The sequence below is a fragment of the Drosophila innubila genome, assembly GCF_004354385.1.
Source record: "Drosophila innubila isolate TH190305 chromosome 2R unlocalized genomic scaffold, UK_Dinn_1.0 1_C_2R, whole genome shotgun sequence".
Classification (NCBI taxonomy): Eukaryota; Metazoa; Arthropoda; class Insecta; order Diptera; family Drosophilidae; genus Drosophila; species Drosophila innubila.
Genome location: NW_022995374.1, coordinates 8,324,968 through 8,343,707, shown reverse-complemented (window position 1 = coordinate 8,343,707; position 18,740 = coordinate 8,324,968). Strand labels below are relative to the sequence as shown.

The window sequence follows — 18,740 nt, the reverse complement described above, 5'->3', positions numbered from 1 at the left end:
GCAGACAAATGGCCTGGCAACGACACTCCCTACACTCCTCACTGCATCAGCCTTATCTTCAACCCGTGCATTTTGCATTCAGTTCAGACAGATGGACAGACGGACAGACAGACAGACAGACGGACAGGCAAGGCAGCATTGTTGTTGTTGCTGCTGGTGATGATGCTCCTGGTGTTGATGCTGCTGCTGATGGTGTTGATGCTGCTGATGGTCCAGCATCGTTGTGTTAATAATTATGGAAAATCAACGGTTCGGCATCATTTGGCAACTCATTAAAATTCATAAATTATACTTCAGCGTTTCATTAAAAAATCAGCCAACAACAATTGCACTCGCTGCAGAAGGGCAACGAACATAACGGCAAATAATGGTGCGAAGTGGGCGTGGCATTGCATCTAAAGTGAGGCAATGAGTGTTGAGCTTTGTTTTGAACTGTCTGAATCCTGAAGGATGCACTCCCATTGGGACAGTCATACAAATATTAATAAATGCCAATGCAAGTATTTTATGCAAATGCATTAAATCAATATTGAATAATTAAATTAAAATCAAAGTATAAAATTAATTAATGTACGTATAAAAATGTAAGCAGAAAAAACAAGTGAATTGATAACAATGACGATAATTTGTATTTAATTGAACTGAAATTTAAACGACATGGAAATTATTTACGGCTGCATTAAATTATTATATTTTTTTACTCAATATTAAATTTAATGACTTAAATTAAGTTAATTCAAAGCAGAGCCTATCAGCGTTTATTAGGTTGCTAAGTGAAACATTTATTTTAATGTAGGATGCATAGTTAAAACAATATTTTATATTGCTTTGAAAGTTATTACAAATAATTTAACACGACAGAGTGATTGGCAATGAAATGTTATGAATATAGGATATATCATGAGGTAAAATTGTAATCACAGAGAACATTATAACTCACGGGTAATATTTACACCTTTAAATTGGTTTGTTATTAATTTTAATTAATTTCAATATCTAGAATGCCACTTAAGTAGTCGTCCAGGCACTGAAATGTAAATGAATATAATCAATTAAAACATTAATAATTAATTATTCGTATGACAAGTGCATATCGACTATAATAGATACATACTTATGGTAGCTGGCGCAATTTTAAAATCCCTTTGAATATTTAATATTAAATTAAATAAAACAAGAACCACGCAATTTTATCGAACTTGAATAAATATTTGTGCAATTGTTTGTCTGCGGCTGTGTCGCAATGGAATTGTGGATTGCGGAATTTAAGATCCTCGCCCGGATGACTCGACGTACAGATACCCTGTCAAAGGTCAGTTTCCGTCATCTGAATTAAAATAATTGTCAAAGTATATTCTTACATTATTAATGGATATATTGGTTTAATTTCAAAACAACCTTTTAAAAATGTTAGAGGGTATATAAATAAAATAATAAATATGTGTTTGACCTTTTATGTAGCAGCTCTCAGCAAAACAGTCATAGCATATAAATAAACACTTGCACATTAATTTAATTACATTTAAGTTAAGGTTGCATTGCATTTATTTGTTTATGTTTATAATGCCGCATAACATGGATTGCCATAAAATGTACAATTATTGCAGTTTATTCGACGTTAACGGAAAGTTGCTTAATTTATCCCTTTTACAATTAGCCAAGTAACTCAGAACTCGTAAATTGGTCAAGCGGAGTTCTGTGAACCGTGCCACATGCCACTCCCCCAACACCCAACACGCCCACGCCACCCGATTAATATTCAACTGAAACATCCATCGAATAACGCTCATTAAAACTCGTGAGCAACGGGGATAAGGACATTTTAAATGGCAACTCTGCGTCGAATTGGTCTTATTACATACATAACTATATATGCTTAATACTTTGTCTTTGCTCTGCATTTAAATGACCCGAACTTACTATAGGGTATTTGGGGTATACACAGTGCAAGATAGTGTTATGTTGATTCATCGCAAAATGTATGCTTTGCCATTAATTATTGGTAATTTTAATATTATCAGTCTTCTTTTTCAGCAATTTAATTTGTACAATAAAATCTTTATTTTGACAAGATTGTCGGTATCTGTAAGGGTATAATGTCTTTAGCATACCACAGCAAACTTTTTCTTTTTCTGGCAGTTTTGTTTTCAATAATTTCTCCTCCAGAGCGAAATGAGCAGCAAAAACAGCAGCAACAGCAGCGACAGCGAAATCAATTAATGAATTGGTAAAAATTAAGTGCTTCAATTGCATGAAATTGATTTCGAGTAATAATTTTCAGCTCGAGTACCGGACAGGAAAAAATATATAAATGCGCAGAGTTGGATGCGTTGCCAGAACGGGGCAGGATAATAATAATGCATAATGGCTACCGCCGGCGGCGACGTCGACAGCAACAGAAACAACAAGAACAACAAGAGCAACAAGAACAACGTGAGCACGTAGAACTCCGCCCTTTTAAAACGTGCAATGACTCCGACAAGTTCAAAAGGCCGGCGCATCCTGGTCTGGCCAACAAACGGACGCAGGCCCAGAACGGCTGGGCCCAAAGGACGACTTTTCTTTCAGTTGCATAATAAAAAATAATAATCATAATTTTTTTTCATTGCCGACGCCGACGTTGCAGTTGGCCGCGCATTTTCCTTTTGCCATTTTTAATGCACTTAGTTCACGGCTCGACTGAGCCGCAGTCCAGGAACTGAAACCTGGCCAGGATCCGCCGCAGGTGTTGGTCACCGTTAGCAACGTATTTTAATGGGCATTATCTGCATCATGAAAATTAAAAACTTTATGCTGCTGCATTTGACTCTTGATGTTCTTGTTATTGTTGTTGTTGTTGTTATAATCGTTGTTGTTGCTGTATTAAAGCACACAAATTAATTTTCCTAATTATACGGCCAGTCCAATGCTCACAATGCAATCGTAAATTAGCCAAGTTTATGCGTGCTAGCAAAGTTTTTAGCCCCCTTAGCTCTTCAGCCAAGAAACAAGTTGGCCACAAAGTCGTCTTGGCCAACCCGGGGCCACGACCAACGCGATAATGTTATCTAAACAAGCATAAAGTTTTGCATCAAGGGCTAAAAATCTAAATATTATTACCAGCATCCGGTTCGTTGGCTCGAATCGACTCGACTCTGATTTACTCTCCGCAGAACTAGTTAATATCTACTAGGGACTTTAGCTGACTGGCCTGGCCACTTTTATTTTTAGCCAGTTGGCCCGCTTGATTATAGTTTAAGGCAATTGTCAGAGCAGCAGGCACGGCACAGGCAAGTGCCTTAATTTGTTTAGAGGAAGTTGCAGGCAACAGCAGAGCAGAAGAGACGACTGAGTTTGGCACAAGCTACATTGTGGCCATAATGTGGCGTGTAACCAAAGCAATTTCTAGGCAACGACACTAAGTAATATGCAAGTAGAGCATATTAGTTATTGCACAAAGCAGAAGCTAATTATCTTATAACGTATAACGTAGAAACGTATTTTAATAAAAGCAAGTTTAAACTTAGATTGCATCATAACGTACTAAAAGTCAAGTGTCCCTGGACAATATATTAAACAAATATTTTAAATGAATAAAGTCGAGTAAAAGTAAATACTTCTTTTTTATTCTTAAATTTTTTTAAATACTTCTTTAAGTTAAATATATTATTCTTTAACTATTTTTAAATGAACTAACAAAAATGTTGTTAATTTTTTTGTAGACTTGATTCTCCATATTTCAAAATATTTACAGTCTTAACGAGCTTGCAATGCCAGCTAAATACATTGTAGCGCATCATTTGGACGGCTTTCCAGCTGCCCAACTCTTGGCCATTAATAAGCCAACACAGTGTTCCAGTTTGTTATGGCTTACAGGAAGCGCAACGAATTGAACATGGTGTGTATCTGTGCAGAGGACATGCGACAAAAGTGCTGATTATTGAAATTAACTTTGATTTGTTTGTTATACAGCTGCAAGGGCAAATTACAAACTAGCAAACCAAGTTAAAGGATATAACATAACCATAACCAAGTGCAATAGCACTTGCCTTAAGCCAGAATTCAAATGAATTCTGACAAAATAAAATAGCATTGCAATTGCGAGCAGAAAGGCAGCGGACAGTAAAGAAAGTGTAAGGCATAAGGCTAAGAGGACTGAGGGAGCCAAGTGTTCTGAAGCCTGGCAATATGGCCAAATGGAAATTGCTTTAAAATATGAACTACCAATTTCTGTTTGGAACTGTTGCAGTAGCAATAATGCAACAAAAAATAAAACAAGTACGAATATTTTGCTAGCGATTGTGCGACTATGAGGTACTCTATACTCTATGATACTTAAAAAATGGACAAGTATGTCAAACTTTTTGATTTTTTTCTGATAAAAATAATAATTCGATTAAATTTTATTCATAAAATTATAATGGAATTTATTTAAATTAAAAACATGTTCAAAGCCAAATATTAAAAATATCGTAAGCCGCTTTTACCAATAATTAAGATATGTGTTTCTTAATTCAGAATCTTAAGAAGTGCGAATCTGAATTATTATGAAAAAACCAATCTAATAATTTACATCAGGAATTGATATTACTCTACATAATTCTATCAGCTAGATTGGATTGTATAGCTAGTCTATACCCTCTTTATCCGTTTTGTATCATCACAGGGTAAAGGAAAAAAAATCCACTCTGGCAGTTTGGGCAGGCACTTCAGGGGGTTTTACGCTGGCTACGAGACATTGACACAATAACACCTAAAGTGGCTTTGTCCGCCCGGCAATATTGACTGTCAGAAAGTGCGCACGACAGCAGACCTCGAACTGGAATCCCAGTTGCAGTACTGTGCGCCTTCCACACCACCTTCGGTTTACCACCCGTTGTCCAACACTCAGACACACACACACACACATATACACACAATGGCAGTACAGAATAGTGAGTCAGTTGCAACTCTCGCTGACTTTGGTCGCTGTATTCATGCATGAATTTTGAACGAAATTTTCATACCTTTTTCGCAATATTCTTTCGCTTTATACTCTCAATTTCTCTTCTCTTTTTTATTTTTAGTGGGCACTTCAGCCCGTTACTTTTCAATTTCCACTTACACACACATACACACGCATGCGAACTTTTTGCCCTGTGTCTTTGGTGAGATTTTCCGCTACGCTGCATTTTCATTACACGTGTGCGAGAGAGCGAGACAGCAACATCTTAGACAGAGACACACACAAAGACAAAGCAGGCTGCAAACTTTTTATATTATTATTTCTTTTTTTTTTTTTTAGAACCGCTTGTCAAAGACAGGCAACCAGTTAGCAATTGAAGTCGGCAGTCTTCGGTCGCCTTATTGCAAATTGCTTGAATTGCTTTTGGCTTACGGGTGTTGTCCGTTTCCGACCCGTCAAACCGTCAGCCCGCCAATCCTCCATCCCCTTGATCCGTGGTGCATCCTCAGTATTGAGCGTTGTCTCTGCACTTGATGCTTGCCACCTGCTAGCTGCTAGCTGCCACCTGCTCGCGTGGCCACTTGGCCACTTGGCCACCTCGTGTTTGCTCACTTATTTGCCACACTTGACCAAAATCAATTGGTAGTGGCAGTGGCAGTGGCAACGAGCAGCGGACACAACGACATGCAGGCTACAACAGATTATGTTGTTTAACAATCAAATAAGTCACGCGGCGCTTAACTCAGCTCAGGTGGAAGCAGCACAGCAAAAGCGCAAAAGCAACAGCAACAACAAGCATCACAACATCAAAGGGAAACTAAACTCAATTGGTCGGCTTAGAAATACTCTTACCAAATGTTCTTACTTCACATTTTTCCACTATTCCTAAATTTAATCAAATTAATTATATTAATTATTACTAATAAATTATCTTAAAGCGATTTATCTAATTTAAATTAGAAACAATATATTAAAATAAAATATTATAATATATATTTAAAATATATTTTAATAAGTTTGTTTTATTATTTTTATAATATGAATATGAATCTATAATTGTTGATAATAAATATTAAATAAATATAATATAGATTGTTTTATTATGTTTTAAAAATTATTTTGTACATTTCAGCTTTGAGGCAACACATAGTTAATATGCCCCGTGCCACACAAATGCGGCACAGGCAACACCGTCAAGTTCTGCACGAAAGATTTTAGCTACCTTTTGGCGCAGAACTGAAATGTCCGTCGGTTGTCCACGTACGTTGAATTCTACCTTTGCCCCCCTTCCTTCCCCTCCCCATCCCTCCACTCCATCCTTTCCCCTCCTTTGCTTTCTTCATTGTCCGTTGTCTCTGCAATATGTGGCTTATTGTATAAACGCGTCCGTCTGCGAATCTGCGCGTCCAATGTGGGCGTTTTATGTGGCCGTGTCCCTAAGTTGTTGTTAGTGTTTAATGTTGTTGCTGTTGTTGTTGTTGCTGTTGCTATTGCCCGATGTTGTGGTGTTGCTTGTCTGTTTGGCTGCCTTGGCTGATTGTTGTGATTCTTGCTTCGCATATGGCCAGTATGAGCCCCCTCCTCCCTTGGCCCTGCCTGTCGCCTGTGCCATGAGCCGTGTAAACATTGGCGCGTGCCTGACTGCCAACAACAAGAGCAATAGCAACAGCAACAACAAGAGCAACAGCAACAATACAACACCTTAATGTGTGCGCCTGCCTGGAACTGATTCTAATCGCTTGGAGTGTGGTGTTAATGTTGATGTTTCAATTAATTTTTATTAGTTCAACTCGTTATGCGCATGGCTGTTGTTGTTGTTGCTGTCGTTGCTTATGAAAAATGATGAGCTGCAAGTGATGAGACCAGTGGATGATACTGCCAGGTTGTCCTTTCAGTGTCTTTCCAACGTATAGCTCAATCAAGAAACAAGCTTAAGCCATCAGCTTAGTATTGGCCATCTGCCACACCCACTTCCACTTTCACTCCCACTTCCACTGCCATATCAAGCATATGTACATGACCTATCGAGGATCCATCAATTTGCATATTGCATCAGCTCAGCTAACGCCAGCGTACCTATAAATCCTTTGCCTGGCTCTTTTGCACGCCGTAAATAACCCGGCCGGAAGGCAGGCAAGGCCCAGGAACAGAAACAGGCACAGGACGACAACGTCGCCGCCAATCATTTATCAAAAATATTATCAATCAGTCAATAGATGAAATGGCTTGATGAATGTCCAACAAGCAGACTGGCAGGCAGGCAGTCAGTCAGGCAGTCAGTCAGGCCGCCAGTCAGGCAGTCGGACAGGCTGCCAGGACTTTCCAGGACGCTTCAGCATGCTCTCGGTATTGGCCTGGCCAGCGTTGACAGGCCAGGCGCCTGCACGTAGTGAGCATGGCTATAACTGGTCAACAGCAAAGTACAACAACAGAATGCCAATAACAACGAGGCAGCAGCCTGCATTTGATTGATTTCGGAAAATGAAGAAAAATCGTGTCGAAACGCCAAGACAAAGTGAACAGCGGCCAGAACCGAAAACTGAAATTGCACAATACAAACTAAATGTGTGGGTTTGTGTCTGTGTGTGTGAATGTGTGTGTGTGTGTGTGTGCATATGTATGGGTGATGCTGAATGTTAAGCACTTACCTCCCTTTTATTTTCTACACTTTTTAGCAATGAATTGAACGTAGGGCTTCAAAATTCAATTTGGTTCCACATAAGAAAGCTTAAGAAGTTTATTGTGCTAACGTGGCATACATATAGACCAGGTAAATTAGCAGCGCTTGAGAAAGAAAATATGATTCATGGACTTGAACTGAATGCACATTTCATATAATATATTTTTGTATAAGACATTTATATATTTTCCAGTACATTGAACTATTTTATGCTACATATTTTTATTTAGTTCACACATTTACTAGACCAACTGTCATAATTCTCAGCAGTTTTGGTTAGGATATGACAACTCTTGCTAGCTTCTTTAACCCCACAATGACCACAACGCACAATCAGTAACTTTCAGAACATTTTGGTACCTAGTACACTATGTTAGCCTAAAGTCCACTTACTTAAGTGCTCTTTGCTTTATTATTGTTCTCCGAGTTGCAGCTTCTTTTGTGCTAAAAAATTTTGTACTTTGCTCATACAGATTCTGCTTTAAACTTGGAATAGTACTTTGATTACGATTTTGCTGGAAATCCCTTGGAATATTGACGAGGTGGCCACTTCATTAGAAAGCGATTAACAGTGGCTTGCAGCTTGCAACAATGCAAATTTGATTATTGCAACCAAAGGGGCAGACCTCTCATACAAGCAGATACATTCATGCATGCACATTCACATACACACACACACACACAGCGGGGGAAATACGGGCAACATTTGTTCTATTGTTTCTCCGTGTCCCTTTTTTTTTGCAGACTTATTCAATTTGCTCTGCAACATGTCAAAAAGTTTTGTGCAGCAAATGAAAAATGTGCAGTAAAAGTGCAAAACGCAGCAAACATGCTACGAAAATTACAAATTTTTTTTGTTAGCTTGTTTATTTATGTGTGTGTGTGTGTGTGTGAGTCGTTTTTGTTAGTTTGTCTGTGGCTTGTTGTTGTCTCTGGTGTTGTCAAAAAGTATGCCAACGCCGGGCCAGAATGATGGAGTGACAGTGACTGCCATTCGGGCGGGAGATTGCGACTGACAAAAGTACTGAGTATCCATGGGGTTAGTAGGGGTCGTTAGAAATATCCCTCCCGTTTCCCTTCTCCTTTGCCAGCCTCTTGTTTACTTCATGCAGCTCGCCTCACTCTCTCTGTCTCTCTTCCTATCTCCATTTGACAAGTGGAGTGTGCGGCCAAATGCCTTTTAGTACCTCTTTCATCTGCAAATATTTGTGTTATTAGAATTTTTAAGCCGGCTCCCAGAAACGTTTTTGCCACAGAAACTATACATACATGTATCAGTTAAAATTCGTTGTGGTCCCCAAATCACAATCTACCACATTTCGCCAATCAATTGATTGATTATATTTAGTATTCAAATAAGTATAATAAATTAACATTCATAGCCGAGCACACTCACCTATGAACAGTTGATTGCTTATTGGAAGCCATAAAACCACATATTGAACGTTTACTGCCTATTGTTATGCCCGAAAATGAGCGAAATCGATGAGAAAGCGGTTTGCGGAACACGTGCGATAAACTCATGGGTATATGTAGCATACTTTCATGCGCAAACAGGGACAGCGTTTGTCTGTTGGTGTCTGTCAAGTCTGTCTGGCCCGGACCGCTGTCAACGAAAATGTTTTGAAATTGTTTCGAAGCGGTTATTTTTTTCTAAACCTGTTTTCTTCATTTTGGGCTGTTGCTTTTTGGAAAATATTTAATTTCCGTATTAACGTTGCGGCAAAAAATTGCATATATTAAAATACCAATGCTTATGCCAATATTGACGCGCTTTTTGTACATTTTTGCTCGCAAGCCACTCTTTTATTATTAATTTTTCAATGTCAATGCATTTCAATTTTGCGGTAGTGCGTCATCGTCGACAATCGAGCGGAATAGATTTATGACAGCGACACTGCATTTTATTACACTTAAAGGAAATCTTTCTTGAAATTGGCACACGAAAAAAGTTTTCGGAAAATAAACGTGAAATGGCAGAGGGCATGGAAAACTGAAGGAGTAGGTAGCCAGACCGATAGAGAAGTTGGCGTAAGTAAGGCAACGCCATTTATCAGCGTGACACCTTGCCGGGTGGCCAACTTGGTCCTGGATATCCAGAGTCTCTGGGTGTGAGTCTGAAGCTTGGCTTGTACTGTGGTGTCTGTGTGCCTGTGTGTGTGTGTGTGTATTTTTATGGCATGTGAGAAATGGTGCAGAAAGTGTGACACAAAATTGTAGACAAATTGCTTGAAATGATTTCATTTCTTTTATTTATGATGCCGACGCTCGAGTTGCTTTTTACCGCCTTTTAGAAAACGAAGATGCATTAAGTCCACACATTGATTTCCATTTTTCTGTGACACGATTTAACAAATGTAATTTTAATAATTTAAGTGAAAAGATCTTTTGATCAAATACCGAAATCTTTTAAGGTTGAAAATAAAAGTTTTCTTTTGACCTAGCCAAATTTAACCGTTTTAAATGCCATTTTGAAACGAACAACATCGATAGCACAATAAACTATCGCTATCAATTCAATTAATTTTCACGAAATATCAATATTCAACGTGAAATTGATGACTGTTATGAGCAAAATGAATTGGCAAAATAGATAAAATGAGAATTACCAAAAAAATTTGGAATTTCCGGTGGATATATTTTAATCTATAGGTTATCCATTGAATTCAAACCTTTTATATGCTGGAACTTTTAATATTTTATCAGCTCTACTAGGTGTAGGATGATCATACTCGATTATAACACAATATTTATTAAATCATATTGTTATCAATGGTTTTTTATAAGCTTAAATTAACAGGCACACAAAAATTGTTTGTTGATAAAGAAAAATATGGTTTTTACGTGCTTCTTATATCTGTCGGCTTATTTGATGGTCCGCGTTGTCTAAGGGGTTCGGGGTACAAGAAAACGATAAATACGCAAAAAATATAAACGCAAAAAAACAAACAATTACGGACAAGACGGCAACAGGACAACGGCTTTCCATACCTAACCTCACCGCACCTCTTACCACCACACAGCTTCAGTCCCAACGACTTCACGGTCGACAAGGAGGCTTCATCTTCATCTTTTGCAGCTGCCAAAACAGTCAAGTGTTTCTTTTTCCGTTATTGCCAGCCCTCAACGGCCGCGGATCTAATCGAATTTGATGGCTTCACACTGATAAGAGCAGCTGCTGCACCTTCCCTACCTCTGCCCACGAATCCGGCCACGATTTTTATTGCCTTTCATATTATTATATTAGCCGTGGCATATGCTTTAAATATTGCCTGTCCCTTTGCTTTTTCATAGCGATAGCCTTTGTTTTGTTTGTTGTTCTTGTTGGTATTGTTTTTTTTTGCAGATTTCAGCGCCGATTTTTATGTTCAGCGTTTGTTATGCCTAACTTTTTCGCGCCTTTTTTAACCCCTTGTTTTATGTGCCGGTTGTTGTAGTTGTCGTTGTCGTTGTCGTTGTCGTTGTTGCGTGTGTCGACCGGAAATGCCTCATTTTTAGAAGTGTTTTGCATTTTGTTGCCGTCTGATTCTACTTTTTTGCTCTCCTCTTTTTCAACAATTGTAAACGCGTTTTCCTTTTGCTTTCCCTTTGTGACTGTGCCGTTGTTATTTCTGTTGTTTTGGTGTTTGGGCTTTTGGTTTTCATTCTGCTGTGCTTTCGCTTATTTGTGAGATATATGCAAATGTGTTGGCAGTTATTTGTGTTGAGGATTTGTTTTAGCTCCGCTCATGTTATGCATATGTATTTGTGTTTTAGTTTAGTTTGTCAGCCTGACATGGCATATGGAAATGGATATGGTTGGGGCTGTATGTAGATGTGGATGTGGATATGGATATGGGTATGGATATGGTTTCTGGCTTCGTTACGAGTATTATTTTTGGAGCAGCTTTCGTTTGATTTATGCTGCCAAATATTTTAGATTTGCAAAAATAGTTTCATTCACTTTTAGTGTCCTTTTAATAAATCGAATAAGAAAATGTATTTAAAAGCTGCGCTTAAATCAATAACATCACCTTTAAGCGGATTGAAAAAAACCATGCATACAATATCTTTCGTGTATGAGCTGGGAATTTCCTTATTTATTGTATAATAAATAAATAGTACCTAATATTTGATAAGGTATACAAATTGGTTTTATTTTTATAGTCACATGATAAAGAGTGTACATTTCGAACGTCACTCGAGTATGTATATATTTATGCCCGTTTGACGATAACGAATAGAGATACCAAAATTATGCCATTTGCATTTACCTTGTAATAATATATCATCTTAAATAATTTATGCATGTCAAAAGTATTGTTTATCTCACTAGTTTACAAGATTCACAGAATTTGGTTTCATCAAATTCTCAATAGTCGACACTGCAAAAATTCCGTGTTTTAATTATTATGTTAAATCTAAAATTTGAAATCATGGTTGCTTGGCAAACCTTCTTAGAATTCGTCGTAGATTACTAATTTGACAACCGTTATGTCGAGAAACAGTTTACCAACTCTAATAAACACTTCATAGGAAGATCCAATAAATCTTGATACACAGCTGCTAATTCAACTTAAAAACAAATAATTTTGGGGAAATCGATATTTGTATTATATAATGGACCGATTAATCGATTCATCTTTTTTCCGATTATAACTCGATTCACAGTTTGGATTTGTATCCTTAGAATTAACTTATTTAATTCAATGGTATATTAAGTTATATAACGCACAAGAGCTGACGAAAGACAAATAAGTCATTACTCTAGGAAGGCTCGAATCGAAGTGAAGACCACTAAATTGCAAATTTAAACCATTTCAGCACCTAAGTAAGAATGCAGTGCCAAGTACTACTAAGTCAAAATTTAAACATACATACTTCAATATAAAAACTAAATGCAAATCAATATCGTTCGTTATCATTAAATGAATATTGAATTATCAAACATAAGTATCCGGTGAAAACTTAATTTGCCTTCACCTCTTCGGCCACCAATCAGCTTGGCGTAGACCTTGTTAACAGCAATTGCGATTTCATTGATAGCAGTATTAAGTGTGCCTACTGATATTAATTCTGCTTCCGGTAAATGATAAAACACAATTGAAGCTCACGTCAACGAAAACCAGTTCAAAGTTCTGTCTTAAAATTTACACTCTAACAATATTTATGGAGCTTACTAAATTGACTACCGTGTACAAATGTGACCTGAATTTTTATTATGGTTTTCGTATCAATCTTCTTCATAGCGGTTTTTATTTAAATTAAAGGGTTTTAACACTTAACAAGTGTTGACTTTTTTAGGGTCCATAAATTACATATTTTACTCAACTTAATCAACTACTTATAGCGGAATTAGTATAATACCACACTTTAAATGGTAAATCGGACAAAAATTTTGACTTGTAATGTTGCTAAGTCAAAGATTTGACTAACTTCAAACTTACATAACTTTGTAAAAACTAAACCGATTTTGAAGCGGAATGTCATTTTGATCATGGTTTGACCTCTAAACTCATTCTGCATTTAAAGTTAATATATTTCAGAAAAAAAAAAATTTCCCTCTAGATATGGGTTTAGATTTTAATACCATAGGGTCCCCCCTTTGAAATTTTGAAAAATGAAAATTTAATATCCCAAGTTTTCACTTTTAATCAACTCCTTATAGCGAAATTACTATAAAGCAACACTCTAAATTGTATTCTGAGACGTTTCATATTTTTGTAAAAAATCATGGTAAATCGGACAAAAATTTTGACTTGTAATGTTGCTAAGTCAAAGATTTGACTAACTTCAAACTTACATAACTTTGTAAAAACTAAACCGATTTTGAAGCGGAATGTCATTTTGATTATGGTTTGACCTCTAAACTCATTCTGCATTTAAAGTTAATATATTTCGTACAAAAAAAAATTTCCCTCTAGATATGGGTTTAGATTTTAATACCATAGGGTCCCCCCTTTGAAATTTTGAAAATGAAAATTGTAAATCTCTAGCTTTACCAAATGCAATGTAGCTTTGTCTAGCAACCCAAATTTTACAAACATATATTAGCTTAGGCGCCAAATATATTAATGAATAAAAACGGAATAATACCAAATGACTTGCAATTATTTTTAGAAAAAAAAACTTATGCGTTTTAAAGGAAATTAAAAGAGAATTTTTTAGATAAGCTGCAAGTTATTTAAAAAGTTCATTGTGAGTGTGACTAAGCAGTTGCTCTTTAATCTTTAGTGGAAAACCTAATTTAAACTTACCACCACGGTAGTATTTATAACAAATGATAATAAATTTGCACTATCAATTATTGATATGTAAATTTATTAATCCAACTGCGCCATGATATATAAAGTCAGTTGACCAACTATCGACGACAGACAGTTGATCAGCTACTTTTGAATCGGCAAAATGTTGACTAAAGTTCTATTTCCTACCTTCTTTGATGAGAAAACGAAAATCTGGAGTGGAGTCGAGAGGCGTCCATTCTACGACTACGATTGTTCCATGGGTTTAGTTGTATACAACACCATGAAGAACTTTCCTCAAAATGTCCTGCAGGTAAATAGAAAAATAATAAAGTCAGTAACTTCCTCTAATGTAAGAGTTTTTTTTATCAGATCGCACATATGGACGGTCGAGTTGTAACCTTTGCAGATAGCCTAGCCTGGGCCACACGTCTGGCAATGTACTTCAAGAGTGAGAAACTAACACATGAGGATGTCATCGGCATCATTGGCAAGGCTAGCACCTACGTAAGCTCTCTGGCTGCAGCCTGTCTCTTCCATACGACGCCTTTCCACGCAGTTGCCTACACTTACGTAAAGGAGCCAGAGGTTGTAAAGGAGCTCTATGTCCTGACCAAACCAAAGATAATCTTCTGCGATGGCGAGGACTATGAGGTCATTAAACAGGCAACATTAGAGTGGGCTCCAAAGATAATAACACTGACAGGTCGATTGGATGGAGTGCCAAACATTGAGGATCTGCTTAATCCACATCCTGCGGAACGCTTTTACCAGTAAGTAGAAAAATTCATTTGAAATAACCACATTTATTGAAAAATATCTTTTTCTATTAGACCGGAACGTTTGGCCGTTGGCGGCGATCAGACAGCTGCCATAATGTGCTCATCGGGAACCTCTGGAACGGCCAAAGCTGTTGCCCTATCTCACAGAGTTATCGCCAAAACACCTCAGTAAGTGAACTTGACAAAAGATACTATAGCTGTGAATTCTTATAAACGTGTTACATATTGTACAGAATAACTAATAGCACTGATGTCATCCTGACGAGCGCCACAATAGACTGGGTGACAGGTTTAACATGCACAATGATGGGATTCTTTTTTGGTGCACAACATGTCATTTTCAACGAGACCTTCAACGCCGAAAGCTTCATTCACATGACCGAGAAGTACAAGGTAACCTTCTATGCCATGGCACCCTGGCAGGCCTTTGAGGTCTTCACACATCCCCTGGCCACGGAGGAAAGTTTAGCCAGCCTGAGACTTGTCGTCATTGTTGGTGGTTGGCTATCAGTGGCAATACTGAAGAGGGCCGCAAGTCTTGCTAAGAACTGCAACATCATGTTCTCTTATGGAGCCACTGAGACCAACGGTATTGCAATTAACCTGGATATTGAGATGGGAAATTCAGTAGGCGGAGTACTGCCAGGAAATCGAATTAAGATCGTGGATGAAGAGGGCAATGCGCTGGGACATAATCAGACCGGTGAAATACTTATTGATAATGGTGTCAAATGGCAGGGATATATAGGTAATCCGGTGGAAACTGCCGCGACCTTGAAGGACGGCTGGATCAACCTGGGAGATATTGGCTATTTCGATGAAAATAACTATCTTTATCTGACCGATCGCAAAAAGGACGTCCTCAAGTACAAGTCAAAGGATTATTCACCCAACGAAATTGAGCAAATTATTGCCGAGCTACCAGAGATCCAGAATGTATGCGTAGTCGGTGTCAGAAATGTGGGACGCACCGATGCCGCTGGTGCTTTGGTCATCAAGAGGAAGGGCACAGATATCACCAAAGAGAAGATAATGGAGCATGTGGCCAATCGGGTTGTTGTCGAATACAAGCACCTCAATGCTGGAGTTCAATTTGTGGACAGCTTGCCACAGAATACCAATGGGAAGATCTTGAGGAATGCGGCTAGAAAGATTTTCGAAGAGCTTATGGAGAGTAATTAAATTAAATATAGGAAATATTTTTAACTATGATTAAAACGATATGAGTTAAAGACGATATGAAAATAATTCAGATTTTGTGTTAATAATTTAATTTGAACTATCTGCATAGACTTATAATATTAAATATTTTTCCACAATAGAAATTGAAATTATTCAATGTGTCTCTGCACATTTCCAATTAACCGAACTTTATCGCAAGCCAAGGATATTAATGAACTGGAGAATAAGTTCTTCATGATAAGCAATTAATTTCCTTTATTTCAATATTTAAGAAAATTGATTTATAGAATAGTCTTTATTATCACTAGTGAATAAATTTTGCTATAAATAAAAAGAAATTATAATTATTTCTAAAAAGTTTGATCAAAAACTTTTTGAAGTTCAGATTACGGAGAATGACACGGAAAATACAAGTTTGCCAGTAAATTTAGTTTTAGAATATATTATAATGTCATAAAAAAGCCACCTATGACATATAAAATATTATATAATGCAGATTCTACATATCGAAAAATAGTTCGGTGTCTACATATTTTACAATCGCCGAGATAATTGTATTCAGTACTCATCCACATTCCCATTCTACCAATAACATAAGCAAAATAATAGAACTGCTTGTCTTATCTCGTAGCGCCTATATTTGGTAACTGAAGGGGAGATTCCCAAAGTTTATCCAAAAATAAAATATTATATTAAATTTAATGCGTAATAAGCAGGTTTGAATTGATAGCACATATTTTGAAGTTCATTTCAGTTTTCAATTAGCTACATTATCTTATCAAAATGTAGCTTATTAAACTCGTGATAATTCCTGTATTTGAATATTGCTTAGCTGTTAAATGTTAAATGGTAATTTGAAGCATTAAAAGTTAGATAATGTGATTAAAAAATAAGATAACATGCTGAAATTACGTTTTACTTTTAAAGTATGACAAACTTGGTATACAAAATTTTCAAAAAGTCTTTCAATCGGTTTAATTTGTGTTCGCCTTTTATTTAATTGGCAACATGACATGTATTAACTTTCTTATACACATTTCCGATATGTATGTAAACTCATAATGGTTTCAATGATAAGTATTAACTATCATGTCACTGCCGAAGAAAGTTCAGCTCTTAGCTGTGAGCTGTTAGGGATGATATCTATGACACTGAACCCTCACATCTTGCACATGTCACCCCAAAGGGTCATACCCGAACAGGGTAACCCGCCCACACCATTAACACTTAAAGCGCAAGCCTCCCGGGTCTACTTGGCAGGCTGAGTAAGCCCAACCCATTCGAATCGTAATGTAAACAGGACGAGGCCACTCAGGCGCACTCGGGTTGTTGGCCAGACAATTTTACCTACTTTATGTTTGTTTATTTGCATATTTTTCAACTTAAAGACGACAATGACGGGAAAATAGAAAGGAGCTCTAGGACCAGGACTATTGTGCCGTACACAATGGCCATATCATCCAGAACAATGACAATAGTCGAAGTGGATCCTGGAGTTACAGCCACAGCCTCAACCTCAACCTCAGCCGCAGTCTCAGCCAGAGCCGCAGCCAGCATGCATTGTGCCGCTATTTTATAATTGACAATAATACTCGTACATAAAAGATGTGTATAGAAAAAAGCAAAAAGCATGATAATGGCAAATGGTAAGTAATACATTAGCCCAGACATAAGCCAACGCCCCCCAAAGACAATCCTTGGGGCTGGCCAAAAGCAGCCCACTGCTGACACTGACAATGCATTTGTGCCCGTGAAAAAAAAGGTCACGTCTTATCTATTTACCTAAACAATTTGCTTAAAATGTTTACAACATAAGCAACATCATCATCAGCATCAACATCAGCATCAGCGCGTGGCAGGCGAAGGTTGCTGTCGTGTGCATGTGGCCAGGCTCAGACTTGGACTCCGTCTCAGGCTCAGGCTCAGGTTCAGACCCTGCCATGGCTAGTGCCATCTATTTACCTTAAGTAGTCATACGGTCGTTTTTTGTTTTTTCCTTCTTCTCTTAGTTTCTGTCTCTATTTTTATTTTTTGTAAATGCTACGAGGAGTGTGGGAAAAAGACAAAAATGCTCGACCAACATTAGAGCGCAATAGCCAGGGGAATTGTTTTATAAGCTATGAATAACAGGACAAAGAGAAAACGAAACGATGTAGAGACAGAGGAAAGAACTGAGCACAAAACTAGAAAGCATACAAATATCTTGCTAAACTCGAAGCTTAAATACTCTTTCAACATACTTTGCAAAATAATTAATTTAGAAATTATCAATTAATCAATTAATTAGATGAATCTATTCAATGGTTCATGAACACTAAGGTAATTCATTTGTTATTAGAATGGTAAATTTTTCAATCGACTTTCAAATTTATCTACTGACAAAAATTGGAAAATATAAACGGTGAAGCTTATGTATGACTTTATTAATTCAGCTAACTATAGAAAGTTATGTCAAATCCAAAAATATTTCTCAGTTAAAATAGCATAAAAAGCATAGAATAAAATTTCGATAAATCGATATATATAAGCTAGCTTAACAACTTGTAGCTCGTTCACCTAGAAAACTCATCTAGCGACCACGTCAAATAGAATAAGTTCCACATATTCTTATGCAAGACAAACCTAATGGGAAAGTTAAAGAAGCTTGCCTTAAGTTTCTAAATATAAAGGCGAACTGTGACAGCAAAACAAAATATGGCAAGGAACAGACCCAGGGCTTGTGGCTTGTGGCTGCCCCAAGCCACCCTGTACTGGAAGCGACTGTTGGCGTTCTTATTCCATTTTAAGGCTCTCCCTCAACTTTGAAGTTTTGTTAGAATGTGCGTCACTGTTAAAAGGTCGCGCACTTCGTATCTGAAATTGTGCGCTTTTTTCACCAGCAACATTTTCACATTTACGAATTTCTTCGTTTGCGTTTTTTTTTTCGTTTGCGCCATCAACATTTGCTG

General features: G+C 37.3%; 1 protein-coding gene and 1 long non-coding RNA gene across 2 annotated transcripts; one reads left to right on the top strand and one right to left on the bottom strand.

Moving 5' to 3' along the window:
- Nucleotides 1-8,335: 8,335 nt before the first annotated feature.
- Nucleotides 8,336-9,039, bottom strand: LOC117784016. Its single transcript, XR_004617395.1, has 2 exons — nucleotides 8,874-9,039; nucleotides 8,336-8,800 (listed from the first exon to the last, which is right to left on the bottom strand). It is a non-coding gene; the product is annotated as an uncharacterized LOC117784016 (long non-coding RNA).
- A 4,931-nt stretch (nucleotides 9,040-13,970) lies between these two features.
- On the top strand, nucleotides 13,971-15,858 carry LOC117785419 (4-coumarate--CoA ligase 1-like). The gene is made up of 4 exons (XM_034623408.1): nucleotides 13,971-14,141; nucleotides 14,201-14,601; nucleotides 14,662-14,778; nucleotides 14,844-15,858. The coding sequence occupies exons 1-4, from the start codon at nucleotides 13,992-13,994 to the stop codon at nucleotides 15,790-15,792; spliced, it is 1,617 nt and encodes a 538-aa protein (XP_034479299.1). The 5' UTR covers nucleotides 13,971-13,991; the 3' UTR covers nucleotides 15,793-15,858.
- The last annotated feature ends 2,882 nt before the right edge of the window (nucleotides 15,859-18,740 follow it).